The following is a 20572-nucleotide window of genomic DNA, read 5'->3' as shown; positions in this document are numbered from 1 at the left end:
TGTGGGGGGGGGGCGACAGATTAATTTACTTTGTTGATCAAAGTAAAATCTCTTTGAGTGCTGCCAGACAACACCTTGACAAAATGCCAAAAGCCGACAAGTATGAAAACAAAATCTTAATCACTGGGTTATTTTACACTGTTTTATAAATGTGGTGCTTTTATGTGACACCAGAAGCACTTTCCAGTTTGGAAACACTAGATTTTGGATTTACAGACAATTAATGGGGTAATATTCAAGGCTTTACAACATTTCCCTGTTAAAAAGGACTTGGGTAATTGAAATAAAAAATGAAATAAAATATAAATATTAGATGAAAAACTTAAAATCGCAAATGCCAGTTTGACATGGCAGATTGCTGTACCTGCCTCAGTTCAAGCGGTAGCATGGAGTGCACAAAAAACAATCTTCTATATATAGCATACAATTAACATGAATTAACATCAGAAGGAAAGCTGAAGTAAGTAGTACAGCTTATTAAAATATATCATCTCATGTAGTCATTTAATCAATGTTTCAACCACAGAAAAAAAAAAATCAGTAAACAGCTTATAAACAACGTCATGTAATGTTACTGTTTTCTACAATATGCCTTTAAAAAAAAAGAAGTATAATCAAACTGGTTCCACTACAAAGGTCTCATCAATTCAGACAGAAAGAAAACAGAACAAACTCTCTGCATGTTGACCTTAGACAGCTGGTGTGCACCTGAGCCACGCACCGCATCTCGACACACAGCGGGGAGGTCGTCTCTCTCTCTCTCTCTCTCTCTCTCTCTCTCTCTCTCTCACACACACACACATAAAGACAAACACACACAGACATGCACCTACATCTAGACTAGTTTTTAAAACAGGCTAAAATGCTGAACAGAGAGGTGAGTAAAGGGAGTGTGTGTACCTGGTGTATTCTCAGACTGGAGCTCTGTCTGCCTGTTTGACTCCAAATTGGCTGTGATGGTCACACACATACACACATGAAAAGATGAAAATGAGACACACAAGTAAAATATGCACACAAACACAAAAAGGCTGGATGAAAACACAGACAGATGAAGTAACAAATAATGAAATGTAACATAAAAAAGAACAAACATCACCGCAAACGCACGCAGCACCTCTCCACACATGAACAGGCAATGACACACTTGTCCTGCCATCTAGAATACACGGGTAACACTAATAAGGTTTATTGTTAGTTAATTTTAGATAATAAAAATAATTAGCTAATAAAAATACAACTGTTTATTGGTAGGTCATCTTAGCTCAGATATGTTAAATGATACAATTTTTGATTTTAATAATATACAGTGTTTCCTTTAGGATTTTTTCCAGCTGTGGTGGCAGGACTACTTCCCATGGACCACGCCCCCTCCCCACCCAAGAATCATGTGCACTCAAACTCAGAATTGAATTTATTTGAACTAAAAAAACACAAGTAAATAGTAAATAAAAAAAAAAAGAACAAATAAATAAATCACAAGCAATAGCACAAACAAAAACAAAATACAAATGAAATTAACAGTAGCTACTTTAATTTTTTAACTATAATATTTTGGCACAGAATTACTACAGAAACTGAATCTATTCAACTGTAAAATAACACTGGATAGTCACTGTGTAAATAAACAGTAATGACAGAAAGCAGCAGGTTTATTTAGGCTGCTGTCTCGAAGATCTCATGCACGGATCTAATATAGTGTTACATGTGCATTTAGTTTCTCAACAGTTTACATTCACTTAATAGCCTATATATGACAATATTTAATATAAACCAACTGTGTTTACGTGAACACTCAAGAAGGTGCAAAAACGGTCTCGCCATCTCATTTGACCGCCATTTAGAGAGAAATGCATCCTTATGGATTATATAATGAAAGAGTTTTTGTTTTCGATTTGAATTATTTCGTTTTAATGTAGTAATTAAAAGCTTTCTTTAGACTGTGAGGCAAGTATTCACTGAGTTTCGGTTCATTTTTGTGAAGCGCTTCTGTTCACAGAGAACGAGACGGCAAAAAGCGCACCGTTTGTTTTCTTTATTTTTACAAAAGCACGTTTTGTTGATATTGTGAGTGCACACAAATAAAAGTAGACCCCTTTACAGTTCCAAATGATGTAGTCTTATCCAGGGGCGTCATGTACTCATTTTTTTTGAGGGGGCACGAGTAAAGACAGTGGGTGCGGGGGGTTGGGCAGACGGAAAGCGGGGGTGCCCGTCATGCTTGTCATGACACACAGCAGCCATATATAGCCTATATACAAGTATCCATAAGTATAACTTATATAGGCTTAGGTTTTATTTAATTTTCCCCTTTTATATAGCCTACATACAAGTATCTATAAGTATAACTGATATAGGCTTAGGTTTTATTTATTTTTCCCTTTTTATTCGAAATACGTGTTAACTATAACATGAAATATCTCGATTCTCATATATATATATATATATATATATATATATTATATATAGATCTATTAGATATATTTTTAACAATGCTTACAAATGTCTTGTAACTCTGTCATGTCCGGTGTTGACAGACAGATAGCTCGTTGTATCGTGTATAGTTGTCAAGTGTACCCGTACCTATACAGTTCTCTCAGGGCTTATCTATCTATCTATCTATCTATCTATCTATCTATCTATCTATCTATCTATCTATCTATCTATCTAAAGAATGAAGAATGTAGAATGAATGTAGCGGAAATGTTGAAATTAACTAAGATTAATAAATGCTTTAGAAGCCGTTTTCATTGTTAGTTCATGTTAACTAAAGTAGTTAACAAATGAAACCTTATTGAAATATATATGGTAATATTTTATAATTTGTTGTAATTAAACATTTTGTAAATTTTGCAATTGTAAAAGTGTTACCAATATATCTAATCATTGGACTTATCTGCTAATTGATACAACACTGGAAGTCCATCATTCCCATCTCATTTCCTGTTCCTGTGTGGAGGAAGTGCCTCTGAGCCTTTACTCACAGCTCTCCGGCTGTGCTGTTTCCACGGTCATGTTACTATGGTTAGCAGCCTCAGTCTGAGGCGGTTCTTGATTGACAGTCAGTGTCGGTGGGTCAGAATCCCTGACCTTTACACCCTCTGACCCTGCTGCCTTGAGAGCAGCTAACAGGGGAGGAAATCTGATTATGTACTGCAGTAACCAGACACTGTTTTCAAGACGTTTAAAAAAATTACCTGGAGCACTTGACTAAACGTAAAATCTGTAAAACTCTAACTTACATATATTTTAAAATGTTACTGAACTTCTGACAAAGGCTGCGTGTTAAGTACATATTATGACTTTCTTTACAGATTTAACAGGACGCCACATCAACAAATAGAAGGCAGCAGAAGACTCACCTGGAGTGATTTCAGGTGGCCGCTTGGGTTTGACAATAAGTTTGGCTCCTCCCCCAAACACAGCGGCCCACATGCGGTTGTTGAGGGGATGAGCAGCTAGCCGGAAGAGCTCGTTTCCAGAGTGTGTGCCAAGACCGTGAATCAGCAGACTGAGATAAACAGCCACCACTGCCTCACACAACATGACATTCAGACGAATGTGATCATCACCCTGAGCACACGCCAGCAGACTGATCAGAGATGACACACCTGTGAGAGGAAGAAAACATACACAATGAGCCAGTGATGGATAAAAGGAAAAAAATAAATCTTTCCACCTATCCAGCCATATATCCTGTATCCATTGGTTCTTGGATTCTTTTATACATCCATTCTTCCGTCAATCAATCTATCCTCCACCGAACTGTTCATTCATTCATCCGGCCATCCAACGAACTGTCCATCCAGTGCATCCTTCATCTGTTTGTCCCTCCATCCATCAATCCATCCATCCACTCTCTCCTCCATCTATCTGTCCATCCATCCATCTATCCACATATCTTCTATAAATTCATTTTCTCCACTATCAGTCTCTCCATCCATTCATCAATCCAACATATCTTCTATCCATTCATTCTCTCATCCATCAGTCTCTCCACCCATTTGTCCATCCATCCATCCATCCATCCATCCATCCACTCCTTATCTACCCGTTCATCCATCCAATCTCTCTTCCATTTATCTGTCTGTCCATCCATCCATTCATTAGTCCATCCATCTACCCATCTATTCTCTGTCATCTATCTGACCATCCATTCATCTGACAACGCACCCAATCATTCTTTTATCCATCCATCCATCCATTCTGTTATCTATCTGACCATCCATTCATCTATTCGTCTGTCAATGCACCCAATCATTCTTTTATCTATCTGTCCATCCATCCATCTATTTATCCATACATTCAATCACTCCATCTATTATTAACTTCCATAATGCAAAAAAGAATATTGGTGGTTTAAAAAAAAAAAAAAAAATTCATAAGATGAGCATTGTCTACACACATGCAATCAGATCTAATTGAGAGTTTGCATTGAGATTATTGGTTAATATTGTTTTTCACCATCAGTCTGACAACCAGGGACTTTATTAATAAATGGACCAAATAGGCAAATAGGGTAATAGTCAGATGTTGCTTTCCACTCCATACAGATTGAGTCATTACAGACGAGGATGAGTCTGAATGTGCTATATCTCTGCATGTGTTCTGTGGAGTCAAATCTGATGCGTGTTACCTGGCCACTGTGCAGGGGCAGAGGTGGGTGTTGCATGTTCCTCGATGCTCTCAGTGCGAAGTCTACGCCTGTCGCTCAGTAACAGCCCCTGATACACCATCCCTGTGAACTGATTGGCTTCCGATTGACTGCTGAACACACACACAAACACACACACACACACACAAGCAAGCAGGAGGGCATAAGTCAGTGTCTGTGTGTATATATGCGTGTAAGAGTTGGTATGCCATTCATAATAGTCAGACAATCTAAGCAGCTACAACATCTTTAGAAGCATTTTAAGATCAGTGTAATTTATCAGTTGGGGGATGTTTGTACCTGTAGCTGTGGCTGTCACACAGCGACTGGTAGATACAGGCCGATAGAGAAGCAGCGAGTGTGTGTAAAGCATTCACCTGAAATACACATGCACATATTAGCAGAAGCATACACACACACACGGAGTCTTTATACAATCTTTCTATTTGTGAGGGAGTCTGTTTGTGTGTCTCTCACCTGGTCGTCCAGTATGTCTGGGTGTGGTGGAGCCTCCATCTGGACAATGGTGTAGAGGATATCATGTATGTGGTTTCTGAGATGCAGGACAGGGTTGGCGATGACAGTCTTGGTGGGGGCGATGCTGGCTGACAGCAGGGGCAGAGTAGTGGGGAGGGGGAGTGGCGACTGAAGCTGCTTCACTGTCATTTCCTGAGGACACCCAACCAACAAATAACATGAGGACACACTCAACCAACCAACCACAATATAAATCAATCAACATGTTGAACCATCATGTGAGGACTCACTTGCTGCGATTCCTGCAGCAGGAAGAGTAGCTCCATCCTGACAGACGTCACTCCTCCACCCTTGGCTCCGTGTAGACTGCAGTAACTGAGGAAGACTCTGAGCAGAGCCTGATTCTCTCTCAGCCAGGCTTTCCTCCTCTCTGCATGCAGCTGCTTGGCCTGCAGACGCCGTCGCTCCATCTGATGACGTTCGTACGCACCTGCTTCACCCCGGATTTGTGAGTCTTCCAGGTCCAGAAATCCATCTTCACCCCACTTCTCCAGCTGACCTGCAGCCACTTTTCCTTCAAACTGACATATCAGAATATCCAAAACAGACCAGGGATGACCAATATATTGAATGTTTATTAAGTATTGAATAATATGTTGTTGGAAATATACAATTAATCAACATCATGGATTTTGCAATAATTTTAATGTACTTCTAAGCAATTCAGTTTCCTAGACTTTCGGTACACTAACTTCGCTCTTCCTAGCAGATTTTTATTGCGTCTCGGAGTTAAACTTCAGCAGTTCAATTTATTCTAATGATTCAGTTCTTTTGAACTGTCCATTTAAATCAATCACTCATAACATAATTCATCATTCACAGACTTCTCTGTATGGTATTTTACATTCTTTAAATGCTTTAGTAATAATGCGTGTAGTTACATATTGCTGTTTATTACTATATATTGATACTTTGCATATAAATTAACTACATATTCCTTATGTTCATTTAATGAAAATTATATCGGCTTCAATTGCTGTTCCTTTGAAATAATAATAATAAAAAAAATAAAAATAATTAAAGTCGCAATGAAACTGAAGTAGCAACAGATCTTTTCTTTTGTATTATAACATATCTCAGAGTTTAACAAATTATCACAAAAATAAAAATAAAATGTAAAGCATGGACTTGGTTCTATCTTTGTGTATGTATAAGTGGACTAAATGATTGGAGAAGTCCTGCATTCGTCATCAGAGTCGTTTTCACTGGAAGGTCCAGTTATGATATTTAGATTAATCATTATCAAAATGAAACATCTGCATAGATCAACCATTCACAAGAAGATCTAACATTAATTTAGAAAATATACGATGTGCCTTTTCATTTCTTGTATATTTGTAATATTAAGATACACTAAACATTGATCACTGTCAAAATGCTAAACAATATCGAGATAGATCATCGCATGGGATATAGTGGTTCTTCTCTGAAAAATTATTTTTTGGTGTATCAAAATCCCAATCAAGGCTCAATCTGAGATTGAAATCTTGCAATGAGATGGTGAGCACCAACCTTATAGTTGCAGATGTGGTGCATGGCCTCGATTTCTTTCTCCAGCCAGTTGTAGAGCTGAAATCGCAGTTTGCCACCATCCACCTCATATCCTGTTGCCAGCGTCCGCAGCTCCGTCATGAGGATCTTCAAACAGGCTCGGAACTTCAGCTGTTCGGCGATCACGTCCACCTCAGACTCGCACGTTGAGTCTTCACGCTGCAGGGCTGCTGATTTGGATGGCTTTTTAGCCTCCTCATCCTCCACCTCCGGCTTCTTCATGGTCAGCCCACCCTCTTCATCCTCATCTTCTTCCTTATCAAAACCCCAGTCCATCTGTAGACCTTCATCTTCCATTTTAACCATCGGTTGACTCCAGTCCAGTCCAGTGGAGGAGTCTGCTCCCCAGGCCTGACTGGGGACGGCAAGAGCTCCCCAGATGAGATCTGAAGCCTTTCCTCCGTTCTCCTGTGGCTGGGCACCACTGACATTGGCCACAGAAGAGCCCTTACTCAGAGAAGACGCTTTCTTAGTGACTTTAGGGATTTTGGATAAGACCTCAAGGGCCAGGAGTGGGCAGCCCACCTTAAAGTGAGCGTTAGCAGTGGTGAAGAAGAGTTTCCGCTCTATAAGGTTTATTTCGTCTGCGCGGTTGCATTCTGATGTTAGACCAACTGCAACCCCAGATGCTTCGGGCTTGGCTAAATGCTGTCGAATAATCAGAGGGTGTGCTCGCAAGTAGTTATAGAAACTAAAGACGACAGGATTACACGATTTCACCAGAACATCTGAAAAAAAAACCCAAAAAAAACGTTCTGTATCAAACACTGTTATTAAAATATTTAGTTACAAATTTACTCAGTAGTTGATAGGTGTTACATTACTAGTTGTCTTTCCTAAGCGGTGCATGTTGCGATTATTATTATTAACATTTTAAGTATTTATCATAATGCCGTTTTATTAAAGCAGTCAATCAGCTGCTGTAACGCAGTGACTCTTTACCAGGTTTCTTATCATCCTCTTTGTAAATTTGCTCCAGCAGTGTGTCCAGGGCTCTGGTGTAGTCCTTCATGATCCAGTACGCAATGCTCCTCAGAAACGGGTCAGGGTGCAGCTTGGTACAGGAGAACCCGCTTCCATCTCTATTGCAGCCGAGAACCTTCTCGTACAGGATAGCCTGGCAGGTGGAGGAACTTTCGTAATCAGCCTCGTAAAGACGAGCGACAATCATCGCAAGCTGGATGTCCTCCATTTTCTCCAGACAAACCTATCAGAGAGACAGACCTGATCAAGAACATATACCAATCATATCAAGTTTATTTTCACTTTATTGCATTGCAAAATTACATTAATCACAATTAGGGCTGGGCGATAAAATGATAACGATAATTATTTACGATAATGATTGCGATATCGTTTTCTTAACTTTAAACTAGTTTAAAGCCAGATGAAACAGCGCTGACAAACAGGAGAAACACTGTGTGCAACAATACAGTCAAAATCTGCCTGTAAACTTGAAAAAGACTAACATTTTGAATTTATCGTGATAATTATCGATATCGACTAATATGGAAAATTTTATCCTGATAATTTTTTGGCCATATCGCCCAGCCCTAATCACAATTAGGCATCTTTTAACCCAAAATTCTCCTTACCATAATGGGGAAAAATACTATAAAGTATTTTTCTACTTTAAAACACCACTGTATAGGTGGGAATCTAACAAGAAATACCATAAAATTATAATATACATTGAAAATAATTACAGTTATTCAAAAACACAAATATAAAAGGTTTGGACACATTACATACTAGTATACTAGTATTTAATTGGAAAACATGAAACATGAATAATTATATATTTTACTTTTTTTAAATCGATAATGGGCTTAATTTTCTTGCAAAATATATTCCCCCCTTATTTTCTTTAGAATTTTGGGGTAAAATATCACAATTATATCTGACTTTTCATTTGTCTATTTTTAAAATAAAAATAAATAGACTACAACAGAAGCAAAGCTAATTTGCTTTCCTAATATAGCTCCACACATCTCATTTTAACAACCTATATTGTCGTAATCTCTCACGAGTGGTGTTATCACTGTGTTTTGACTGTGTGCTGTCATACATCCAGCCCAAGGTAAACTAAAGCTGTCATATGTCCATCAGGGGAGTTTATCTGTGATGTTTTGACTAAACTGAACCGCTCAGGGCTGTTATATCACACTCCACTCTTCACAGACTACCACACGCTCTATGACGTCACAACCAAACCTAACCAAACTAAGCAGACTCCAAATCTAAGAGATCAACAACACACACTTTCTATATTCTCCTGGGAACGAATTTCAGCAGAGTTAAAATAGGACAGTGCAGACCTCAATGGCATCTTTCAGGGAGCCAGCGAGCAGGAAAAATGCAGCCGACTGCTCAAAGCGCTGTTTGCCCAGGAGAGAGAAGGCGTTCTTTAAAGCCGCCTTCCTCCAGCGGTCCTCACTGAAGTTATGGCTGAAAAACTGGGTCATCTTCTCATCATGTTGAGACCTACACATAAATCAATACATAAATAAACAGACGGAAATTTTAAGAGCCCACAGCAACACAGCATCAAGGGAACAGCACACTGCATAGGAGATGCAACTATGTGAAGGTAACACTGTATCCATGAATAAGAGTCAGTAAGTTTAAAGCACCTAAAGAGACCCCAGAGAACAGCCTTCTTCTTCATGGCCAGATAGAAGAGAGCCGCATCCAGCGGATCATTATGCCTCTGAAATGCTGCTTTGGCTACCTAATGCAAAAAAAGAAGCAGAGGTTTAGTTTTCATTTGTGAACTATAATATCACCACTGGCATAGTACTCAAAAGACCTGATTACACCAAGAACGATAACTATAAAGAAAACAGTAATTATATTAGCGTCTACACCAATGGAAGATAAGGTTTGGGTTATTCTAAATGCCACTTTAAATGCTCAAGCTTTTTAAAGCAGGATGGACTGTGATTGGTTGTCAGTGTTTTTAGCATTCATCAGCTAGATAAAATTGATCTGAAAGTGATTCCAGCAATCATTCTGGGTTGTTATTTTTATAGCTCAGAATGATTTTTTAAAATTATATTATTGTTATTGTCCTTGATGTGAACGAACGGATCTAAAATTAACTGAATAAAAAAATCTTATTATATAATAATAATAATAAACAACTAAAATGAACTAAAATTTGATGAAATTTCAACTGAAATGAAAATGTAAAGAAATGCAAAGAACAAACCTGAATTAAAGTGAACTGAAATGTCAAGTGAACTGAAATGAAATAAATTAAAGTGAACTGAAGCTAAACTTAAGATGGAGCAGACACTGAACTGATTAGCAACTGAATAAAACTAAACTTAACTGAAACTAACTGAACTGCACATAAGTAAAATTGTAATGAATTATAAATGAATCTAATTTAATGGAGAGTGAAAGTGAAACAGAAAATGAAAAAGATCACCAGACTTTGAATATTTTGAAGGCCGGAATCAAAATATTTAAATAGTGGTTAATGAAATTCTCCTTCAGGAAAATGTTCCTGAATCTTCCTGTGTTGCTTCTGGAAAATGTCTATTACCCAATAATATTCCTATTATTTTATGAGCACTACTGGTTAATAGCAGTGGTTACTAACCTATTTGTACATTTAAAAAAAACATAAATTATATAAAAAAGACAGAGCGAGAGATACACAAAATGTGTATGGTTGGGGTGCCTCCAGAAACAGGATTGGGAAGCACTGGTTTCTATAGGAATACTGATCCACAAACATAGTTTGTGTAAATAATGCTATGTGTGCAAGTATGTTCGAGTGGCCTCACCTTCTCCACCATCCGCCTCAGTGTGTTAATGTTTCTGATCCACCAGCCGACACCCACCGCCCTGAGTTCAGACCACTGCGGATCTCCTCTCTGCATGGCAGGAATCATGTTCAGCATCTCCTCCTCAGCTTCTGAATGGAACACCCATGCAAAGTGACATGTGGACACACCTGGACACATAAACACAGTATAAAGGCCGATTCACACCAAGACCAGAAATATACATGAGGCTTTCACTCCTTTATAACAACAATTGAATGCAGCACTCAGGGCAAGCAAGCAAGAACCTGTTTGCAGTGTCACACTTTCAGATAAACATCATTTACTATTTTTAATATTTTTTTTCCTGCAAGGGGGGAAACATTTGGTCCCCACAATGTAGCACAAGCGCGCGCGTGCACACACACACACACACACACACACACACACACACACACACACACACACACACACACACACATTTAAATGTCAGTAATAAACACATACACACACAAACTTCAGAACTGAAACCTGTTTGACAACAATAAACCCCAAGTTGTGTTTTTAGGGCTGTCAACATAAACATTTTAACATGTGAGATGAAATAAATATTTAACATATTAGACAATCTCACACTGTAACCATTTCATTCTTCACAGAGTGATTTCTAAACATCAAATCAAAATATCCCAAACTACAGTTTGTAATGCCCAAACAATATAGCAAAGTTAGAGTAATATAGAGTAAGAACAATTTGCATTTTACTTTTAAATTGTATCACATTCAGGTGTTTGTTATCCCAATAGTCTAATTTTTTTTTTTTTCCCTTTCTAAATAAATATTTTTCACAACAAACCTTAAAAAAAAAAAAAAGATTCAAAGAACACACCAAACCAAAGTCTTATATCCATTCATAAATATTCAAAACAGAGTTCAAAAAGGTTATTTGCTCCACATCCATCTTCAATGCTGGGTCCGGATTCCTTTACTGGTGTTGGAAAAGCTTTAGCACCACCTTATCTGAGGGAACCACTTACCACTGACAATGAATATGGTGATGTGTGTATATGTGCATGCAAGTGAGTGTGTGTTACCCTGATGAAGTAGCTGCATCCTGTAGAGTGGGGGCAGGGATGTCAGCAGACAGGTATGCAACCTCATGGCCAGCAGGTAACGCAGACCACACTCATCTAGAGCCTCTCCACCTGCAGAAACACATATTTACTACACCATAAACCCTAGTAACCTTTTTCTACAAGACAATTCCACTGCATCGGTTTCGAAAAGCATGCTCATAACTCTCAGACATATGGCTCTGTCATCAAAGAGTGTTGATGTTCAGAGCACACCGAATCCTTAACATATTCCAGACCACAATCTGCATCACCTACTGATGACTCTGATCACACCTGATCCAATTAAACATTTCACAGCACATCAAAACTCAAGAGACTAATTAAAAACTTCCTCTACTGGGAAATTGAGGATTGAACTTTGAAGTTCATCAGCAATATAATGTTAGGTGAATTAGAACTACAGTATATACACTTGCATGCTGTATGATTTATCCTACTGTCCCTGAACCTTTCTCCTTGCATTTTGGCTCTAGCAAGCACTGGAACACCGTGTTAAAGTTTAGTACTAAAGAGACTAAATAAAAAAGATGTGAGCTATAGGTAACATGGATAAAGCCTGATATGTTTAATGTTGACAATAAATAATAATACCAAGGTTATAACAAAAACCGTTTTATTATGGTTCTCTTTTCATGTACTCAGTTAACACCAATGACATACTAGACAGTTAGCCAACACAAGTGTATCACGCTCACAAGATACTCATGTATATTCAGGGGTGCAACTGCACATTTGCTGAGGGGTATGCAAGATCAGTGTTGCCCCCCCGTATACTCTTTTTTTAATAGTATTTTTTATTTATTTGTCTCAAAGTTATTAATATTTTGGACATTTTATATAAAATGGGAACAATATAGGCCTATGTAAAATTCAGTTTAAATAAGTTTTTTTTTTAATTCATTTATTTTTTTATTCATAGAGATAAAGCATGGAACATGTGCAATGCTTAAGTGGAAGATTTCTGCCACCTGTTGGAACCACTTTTAAGAAATAAAATGACATGACATTCCCACTATAACCAGTAGATTGCAGCAGAGGATCACTCCCTGGCTCATTTGTTGTTTCCACTCCCTAATGTAGTCCTTTTAACGTGTTTTGCTTTTGGTTGTATAAAAATTAAAAACATTAAAAATCAGCACTTTTTTTGTACTGATGTATGAAGTAGCAACTATTTAGAATTCAAAACGACGATTTTCGGCGAAAGGTATAGTTTGCATCTCTGCAAGCAATCTCATCAGTTTCTCTCGAAAGTAAACAGAACGCCCCTTTTACAAACATCCCGCAACAATTTTATTTTCTGAGTGATAATTATCTGAGAGATAATCAGAAAAGAACTGATATTATGGTTAATCACTTTGCCCTCTCAAGCAACAACGTTAAATGTTAAATGACTTCAAGACTTAACAGTGAAAAAACAAAGATAGGTTAAGCTTACCAATCTCTGTTTGTTCACTTTATTTTAATGCATCATTCTTTTTCTCTTTGTCTTTTTTTGTTCTGTGCCCTTTCCCTCTATTCATTTTGATCATGTGACTATGTCTGTGACAGTATGTCGAACGGTGAGCTGTTGATATGTACTAATGTACTAAAGATAATAAAATGCATTTTGAACTTGTTTAAAATGCTAAAAAAAGTTCAATAAAATGTTTCCTTTCATTATTTTAACAAATAAGCTTTTAATTATTTATTACATTTTATTAAATAAGATTTTTACAGAATGATTTTGGCACAATTGAGCATCCAGAAAAAAACTAATTGGCTCAATGGCCCAATCAATGACTTTGAGGCAGGATCTATTTTTTTGAGCAATGAGAAATGGGGGGAGTGTTTGGGAAACCTGTAAAACAGTCATTATTTTTGCAATTCCGTTTGGTGACACTAGTGGTGCAGAAATTACACACTTCGGTTTTAAAGTCTGCATGAGAAGTAAACTCACCAGTGTACTGTTTATCTGTGGGTCCTGCTACTTCTGCACTAGTGGTCGCCACAGTATCGGCAAGAGCCACAAGGAACATCTGCTCAAGGCGTGTGAGACCTGGCAGGCTGGAGTGCATAAGATGTGAAGACAGCACCTGTGCGTGTTCAGGGCCAAAGTACGTGGGGCCGTACTGTGATAGGTTAATCACACGAGACTTCTTCTCTGGTTTCTCTGCAGCAAAGCTCACAAAATCGTCGATGGTGACAGCCTGCACCTGAAACAGATCAGCGTACTGATCCTCTGGTTGTTTCTGTGTCTCATGTTCTGCCCCTTTTCCAGCTTTTCCCACTTCCTCTCCCATCTTGTAAGAGGTGTCCTGGTCCGCAGACAGCAGGGCGTATAGCGGAAGTGGAGGTATGGAATTGATTTCGGTGTAATCTCGCCCACCATCTCGGCCAGCAACGATAATGTCTTTTGCCGTGCTACCCGTCACGCTGATGGTTCGGGATAGGTGCCTCCTGGCGCCACCCTCACCTGCTTCTACGTCCCTCACAACTGCAACTTCTCCAGCAATGCACTTGACCAGGTGTGCCAAAATGGCCTTGGCACGACGTACCCTTCCAAGGTCCATAAGCTCTAGAAGCTGTGTTGGATGGTACTGCGGAAGAGTAGGCGACAATGAATGGGCCGCCTCAAACAAACCGCCATCTTGAATCACTGCTGGGGGGCGGAACGCATCATCAATTCCCGCACTGCCCTCAAAGACACTCTTAGATCGCGCTCTGCCCTCATTTGAAACAGACATTGTGGGACCTCCAACGCCTTCTGGGGATGAGATGCTGTTGTCGTCAGAGTCGCCCGGTTTTTCATCCTGCCTCCACTGTGCATAAACATGCATCTCACAATCCATGCCCACCACCAGGATGCCATCACGCACCCAGGATAGGGACACCGGCAGGGATGGGGTACCGTCCACGGAAGAGACGAGGTTTACGGACCTCAGCAGCACCCAACGAGAGCGAATTCCCTGCTTTATACTGCCCCCTAGAGGCAGGGTGACTGCCATGCCATCCTTCACTCCTGTCTGCTCTGTGACAACCCCTGAGATGCGTCCATACATAAGGATGTTGGATCCAACCCCGACCGTCAGGATGTGCGACCCATCTTCTTTAGACAGCCAGTCTAGGTGCACAAAGTGTTTGATATTGGGGCTGTCTTTGGTTACAAACAAATCTGACTTGCTATAGACAACCAAATTGCTATCAACACTAACACGCGGATGTAGCATCTTCGCAGGTTTGCTAAAATCGTCAAGGTGAATCGTCTGTTCCAGGACCCACTCTGAGCCACCCGTCGACTCACACTCGTAGATCGATACAAGCATGGAGAAGTCCTGAAGCATGCCACCTTCGTTCTCAGGCGACATCTGTTTGAATGACACAGCAAGTCTTCCAGTGTAGGAGCAGCTGACCGCAACGGGTCGACCCGCAACACTCACAGAGCTGTCGTTGTCCTCTTCCTCTTTCAAGAGTCTCCAGTGCTCCCACCGATATGAACGTGTCTCTTCAGGGTATGGCGCTGATAAGTCCATGTCCACCTGACAGTGCCAGAACCTGACGCGTCCATCAGAACAGGTGGTCACAATCAAGTATGGAGCCAAACACACAGGGTAGATAGATGAGGAGCTCAAGTGACCTTTGAAAAGAACACCCAATATTTTTATCACTTACACAAGCACATGATGCATTTACAGCAGAACACAAACCATCCACATACACACCCACAAATGACTTAATATGCCATACAAGGCAAATATGAGATGATATTTCATTGTCAATATAAAACTATCCAGTATTTTGAATACTTCAGTGATTAGAACACATTTTTATTTGACCATTAAGTCAGAGACCATGACTGGGCAGCTAAACAGATTGTTAGGGTCCATGTGAATGTGGCTACAGTGACAAATGCTTTCATTCTAGATAAGGGTTTCACTTTACTTTAATAACCCCAATATTATCATACACTTGTGAGTTGGGTATTTCTACAATGACATTAGTAAACTAAAATCTTGGTGCACAGTAGTTTATAGTAGTGCATCGTGAATATCGGGAAGATTATATTTTATTAACAGCCCAATGACCCAAGTATAACCACACAGAAATGATCTTATGTTATTTATCTTAAAGGGATAGTTCACCCAAAAATAAAAAAAATCCTGTCATTAATTACTTACCCTCATTTCGTTCCAAACCTGTAAGACCTTAGTTCATCTTTGGAACACAAATTAAGATATTTTTGATGAAATCCACTTTCTGGCCCTGCAGACAGCAACGCAACTGGCACGTTCTAGGCCCAGAAAGGTAGTAAGGACATTGTTAAAATATGTTCACGAGAGTATCACAGTGCATGCGTGTACATTCCTCTGCTTGCAAAGAAGGTGCAGCACATCTGGGTTCTACGTCAGCACGCTGACTCCTGTGTCAGCAGCACCACACATGCGTCATGGTACTCTTGTGAACGTGTGTCGAAGACACACAAGAAGAAATTGTTGAATAGTTTTCTTTGCGCGAAAAAAGTATTCTCGCAGCTTCATAAAATTAAGGTTGAACCACTGAGGTCACATGGACCATTTTAACGATGTCCTTACTACCTTTCTGGGCCTTGAACATGGTAGTTCCGTTGCTGTCTATGCAGGATCAGAAAGCTCTTGTATTTCATTAAAAATATCTTAATTTGTGTTCCGAATGGGTTTGGGTAATTAATGACAGAATTTTCATTTTTGGGTGAACTATCCCTTTAAAAGCTAACATGTATAGCTTATATTAATGCTATGAAGCAATTAATGGGGCAATTCTAGTCTGTAACAATGCATGTATAAATATATGATCATACCGGCAGAGGGTGTGGCTCTGATTAGCTCCACCCCTGGTGGAAGTTCTAACCGCTGACTGTAGACCAGTTTAGAGCTCAGGATGAGTTTGCTGGCTGACTGCAGGTTGGCGGAAGAGGAGGAGCGAGGCAGCGGACTATGACCTGGAGTGGTGTCAGGAGATGAGTCACCATAGTTCTGACTCAAAGGAACCGTCAGCTGGTTCTGGAACACGTGGTCATTTACTGGCTCTTCTGCAAGTCAGTAAAATGTAACAGTAATCAATCATGACACTAATTATATTAAATTCATCTCAGACAGAGACAGAGAGAGACAGAAACAGATATCAACAGAAATATATAGACAGTACAATACACAGTGCAGATGTACATTATTGATGCCCAATGGGTAAATTAGGGCATAATTTCCTTCTAAATAATTTCCATCTCTGAAAAAAGAAATTAGTCATTAGAGGAAGTATCAGCTTTCCATTCATGAGACTCCCCTCACAATTTCTTCTCATAAGCTGTCTGCTGACAGCTGTCATCATTTCACAAATAACCCACATCATACGCACCCACACACGCCTGCACCGAGCGCAGATGAAGATGCCACATCTGTAACACTGAGTTCCGATTTGCATCCTTCTCGATCACCACCAGGTAGAACTTTTCTGAGAAAGAAGGGGGCTGGTACTCTAGAAACAAAGACAAAAAAAATGTGTAATGTTCTGTAAAAACGGTCTAAACCACACTTCAAAGGAAAGAAAACATTTTTTGTACCTTCCCCAGAGCGAACACTGGTAAAGTTGAAATCTGGAATGTTTTCATGTGGTTTGTAACCTAAAATAAAATCCTCCTGAAATACGTGAAGCAGCTGTGTGTTTGAGCCACACTGAAAGACACAAACATACAGTACATGCGGAATTACACACAACATATATATTTTTTTAATTGCAACAATGTTAATCAAACACAAACTTGCATGTGTACACAAACAGAACCCACCTGGTTAGTAATGACATCCAGCTCTATGATGCAGCCGGGTCGGGCAGTGGACTGCTGACTCACAATGTTGAATACTTCACCCACCAGTTTCTAAACATAAAAGCAACCATCAGAGATCAACAATCAGGTCAACTCTAATGACATTTGCCATACGTTAATTGACAGATAAGGACATTATTTTGTATCAAATCTACTTTGAAAAGCTCTTACAGAGGTCTCTGGGTCAGAGAGTTCATCCAGCAGTTTGCGGGCATCCACCACAGCCTGATACAGACGCAGGTTTTTACCATCAGATGCCACAAAGCACGCACTTGCTGAGTTACAGTACGTTCCTGACACAAACACAAAACATTTTTAAGAAGCCAGACATAGTAATAACTTACAGACGACCTATTATACCACTTTTTACAATATGTAATATAAGTCTCAGGTGTCCCCAGATTGGGTCTGTGAAGTTTCAGCTCAAAATACCCTACAGATCATTTATATCATTTTGAAAATGTCTATTTTGAGTGGAAGCAGAAACATGCTTTCATACATGTATCTTTAAATGCAAATGAGCTACTGTTACCCGCCCCTTTTCCAGAATAGGGCTGTGCTTCTGAAATACGATTTTCTGAGCACACACATCCTAAGCACGTGCACAGAAAGCAGCTATCACAGGACATATGAGTACTAGGGATGGGTCACGATTTTCGAATATTCAATTAGTTGATTTCATTATAGAATATCGAGGTTGTGTGATTATTGTCTAAAAAAAATGTCCCCATGTTTTCAGTGCTGATGAGGTGTTCATGTAAGCAGAGGGTGGCGCTGCCAATATCTCACAAAAAGTAAAAAGCAAGCGTGCATTCAAAAGCGATTTCAATGCCCCGCGTATTAATAACGGCTCCCTGACTCTCGCAATTTATATACAGTATAATTTACCCAATGTTATAACTGCGAGAGAACGTATTGAAATATATTTTCAATATATCAATATATCTCGTATTTATTCCCTTTAGGGGTTCCATTTTTTTAAATGGAAATGTCCTAGCCTCATGAGCAGTTGATTTATGCTAATTGTCCGACTGTTATGTTAACAAGTGCCATCATTCGGTTATGTTTTTTATAATAATATGTTTCAGCATGTTACAATGTGTATATGGCTTGAGTTAAGATAGCCTATCCCCTAATTAATTAAACTGTTTGTTATCATGCAGATTGAAAGCGTGAATGGTCTCACTCCCTCTCTCTCTCTCTGTTTATGGATGTGTAACCTATACCTGCGTGCATGCATGTGGGGAAAGGGTGCAATTTTCGAATAATAATCTAATAATTCCCAGCGGTCTTCGAAAATATTTTTGCTTGAAATGCCCATCCCTAGTGAGTACTGAACTAAGTTATCTTTCATGTCTTATTGTGGATAAACTGTCAAACACACGCAAGTTTATATTAAAAACACACGTGTTACAAAAACAGTCGTATGTCTGTGAACGTAAACATCAACAAAAGAAATCATATGTTTATATTAGATCTGTGTGGAAGCAGCGTAATATACAGTAAATATATATATATATATATATATATACACACATACAGTGTTTCCCCTGCCATTATATTAGGGGGACGGCCCACAAGCAAAACAACTATTTAAATATGAATTCTGCGTGTCTCTGTGTTAATGAATGGCGCAGATGCGCGGTTTTGTTTACTAACAGTTACTTGTACTGAAGCGTACGTGAAGCTTGCGGTGGTCTGCCGTCTCACTAAATGAGAACATGTAAACACAGACATGTAAAGGTATTCACGGCAACCCGTCAAAATAAAAGTTTGGTTTAACGTGAAGGCATTGCGGCAGAAATATATTACTATTGTTCAGTAGAATGTACGTAATAGGCTGCTACTACTACTGCAAAAATGATTAAAACCTTATTTTTAAGGAATCATTCTCAAGGGAACGTCTCTGAATTAACTGATGCTCGCACCCCCCTTGACAGGTGCTGGCGCCCCCCTGGGTCCCACAGGTTGAAAACCTCTGGTATATGTCACAGTGTTGCCAAGTCCGCGGTTTTCCCATGGAATTGGGCTACATTATCACTGTTGCTGCGGGTTGTTTTTCATGTCCGCGGGTTGAAGCGACCCCGATAACGTGTATTTTAGCCCCCAGAACACGATTTTTACCGGGGGACCCCTCGAAACGCGGTTAGTTTTGAGTAGCAATTGGGCGGGTTTTGTTATGAGAATTTTACCAGGGGAACCCCGCCAAAACATGCGTATTTTATCCTCGGAACGCGATTTTTACCGGGGGACCCCTCGAAACGCGGTTAGTTTTGAGTAGCAATTGGGCGGGATTTGTTAGGAAAACCTGGCAACCATTTCCCTCAAGCAGGTAACGTTATTATTGCTAACATAGCGGATTTATCGAAAAATACATTGACATCATCTGTATTAAAGAGAAACTAATCACTTCATCCGATGTTTAAGTGAAGAAATTAGCCTTGACAGCCTTACTTACTGGGCTTCCTCAACTATTGGCTTTGTTCTCTCTCACCGGACTTGTGTGAGTGTAGGTGATGAAAAAGAGGAAAGCAGGCATTTGGACCAAAGAACACATTATTATTTACAATGCACAGCGTGGTTTTTAATCATATTTTTAGGGGGGACAACCCTCAGATAGGATGGTGTTGATAAATGGATTGCCACATGGTTTGTCTAATATATATATTAGTGCTGGGCAACGATTAAAATTTGAATCACGATTAATCATATGATTTTCTGCGATTAATCACAATTAATCACATTGTTATGCACAAAATTCAATAAATTCAAAAGTAGTGTATTGTGCACTTTTTTCATTTAAAGTCCACCTGTGGTGAAAATCAAGTTTTTTATGTTGTTTATTTGTCTATGTGGTGTTTTTAATATGCTTTTAGACAAACCATGTGGCAATCCATTTATCAACACCATTGCGGAGTACAAAATTCAATAACCAATTGCGTCAAGGAATCCTATGCTTAGCATATCATTAACTGTGCTGCAAAGCAGAGGGTCTAGTGAGAAGGCAGCCAGGTTAATCCAGTAACAGTTATATTTTTTCTGTATATGTTTCGCTAACTGTTAATATAATATGTCACACGCGTAT

General features: G+C 39.3%; 1 protein-coding gene across 2 annotated transcripts in view; it reads right to left on the bottom strand.

Moving 5' to 3' along the window:
- The window catches only part of LOC107700583 (dmX-like protein 2), a 58255-nt gene that overhangs the window by 14651 nt on the left and 23032 nt on the right, over positions 1-20572 (bottom strand). For both annotated transcript variants that reach the window (XM_016502299.1, XM_016502300.1), the window contains exons 8-25: positions 17659-17780; positions 17449-17538; positions 17224-17335; positions 17019-17138; positions 16465-16695; positions 13588-15264; positions 11610-11720; positions 10537-10706; positions 9376-9473; positions 9061-9226; positions 7685-7949; positions 6704-7470; positions 5422-5712; positions 5132-5323; positions 4955-5031; positions 4637-4767; positions 3363-3611; positions 901-951 (exon numbers count right to left, since the gene is read on the bottom strand). In XM_016502299.1, the coding sequence (XP_016357785.1) occupies positions 901-951; positions 3363-3611; positions 4637-4767; positions 4955-5031; positions 5132-5323; positions 5422-5712; positions 6704-7470; positions 7685-7949; positions 9061-9226; positions 9376-9473; positions 10537-10706; positions 11610-11720; positions 13588-15264; positions 16465-16695; positions 17019-17138; positions 17224-17335; positions 17449-17538; positions 17659-17780 (4920 nt within the window). The remainder of the gene's footprint in view (positions 1-900; positions 952-3362; positions 3612-4636; positions 4768-4954; positions 5032-5131; positions 5324-5421; positions 5713-6703; positions 7471-7684; positions 7950-9060; positions 9227-9375; positions 9474-10536; positions 10707-11609; positions 11721-13587; positions 15265-16464; positions 16696-17018; positions 17139-17223; positions 17336-17448; positions 17539-17658; positions 17781-20572) is intronic.

The sequence above is a fragment of the Sinocyclocheilus anshuiensis genome, unplaced genomic scaffold (genome assembly GCF_001515605.1).
Source record: "Sinocyclocheilus anshuiensis isolate Anshui unplaced genomic scaffold, SAMN03320099.WGS_v1.1 scaffold1372, whole genome shotgun sequence".
NCBI classification, from domain to species: Eukaryota; Metazoa; Chordata; class Actinopteri; order Cypriniformes; family Cyprinidae; genus Sinocyclocheilus; species Sinocyclocheilus anshuiensis.
Note: the sequence above shows the minus strand (reverse complement) of the source record. Positions and strands in the feature narration are given on the sequence as shown.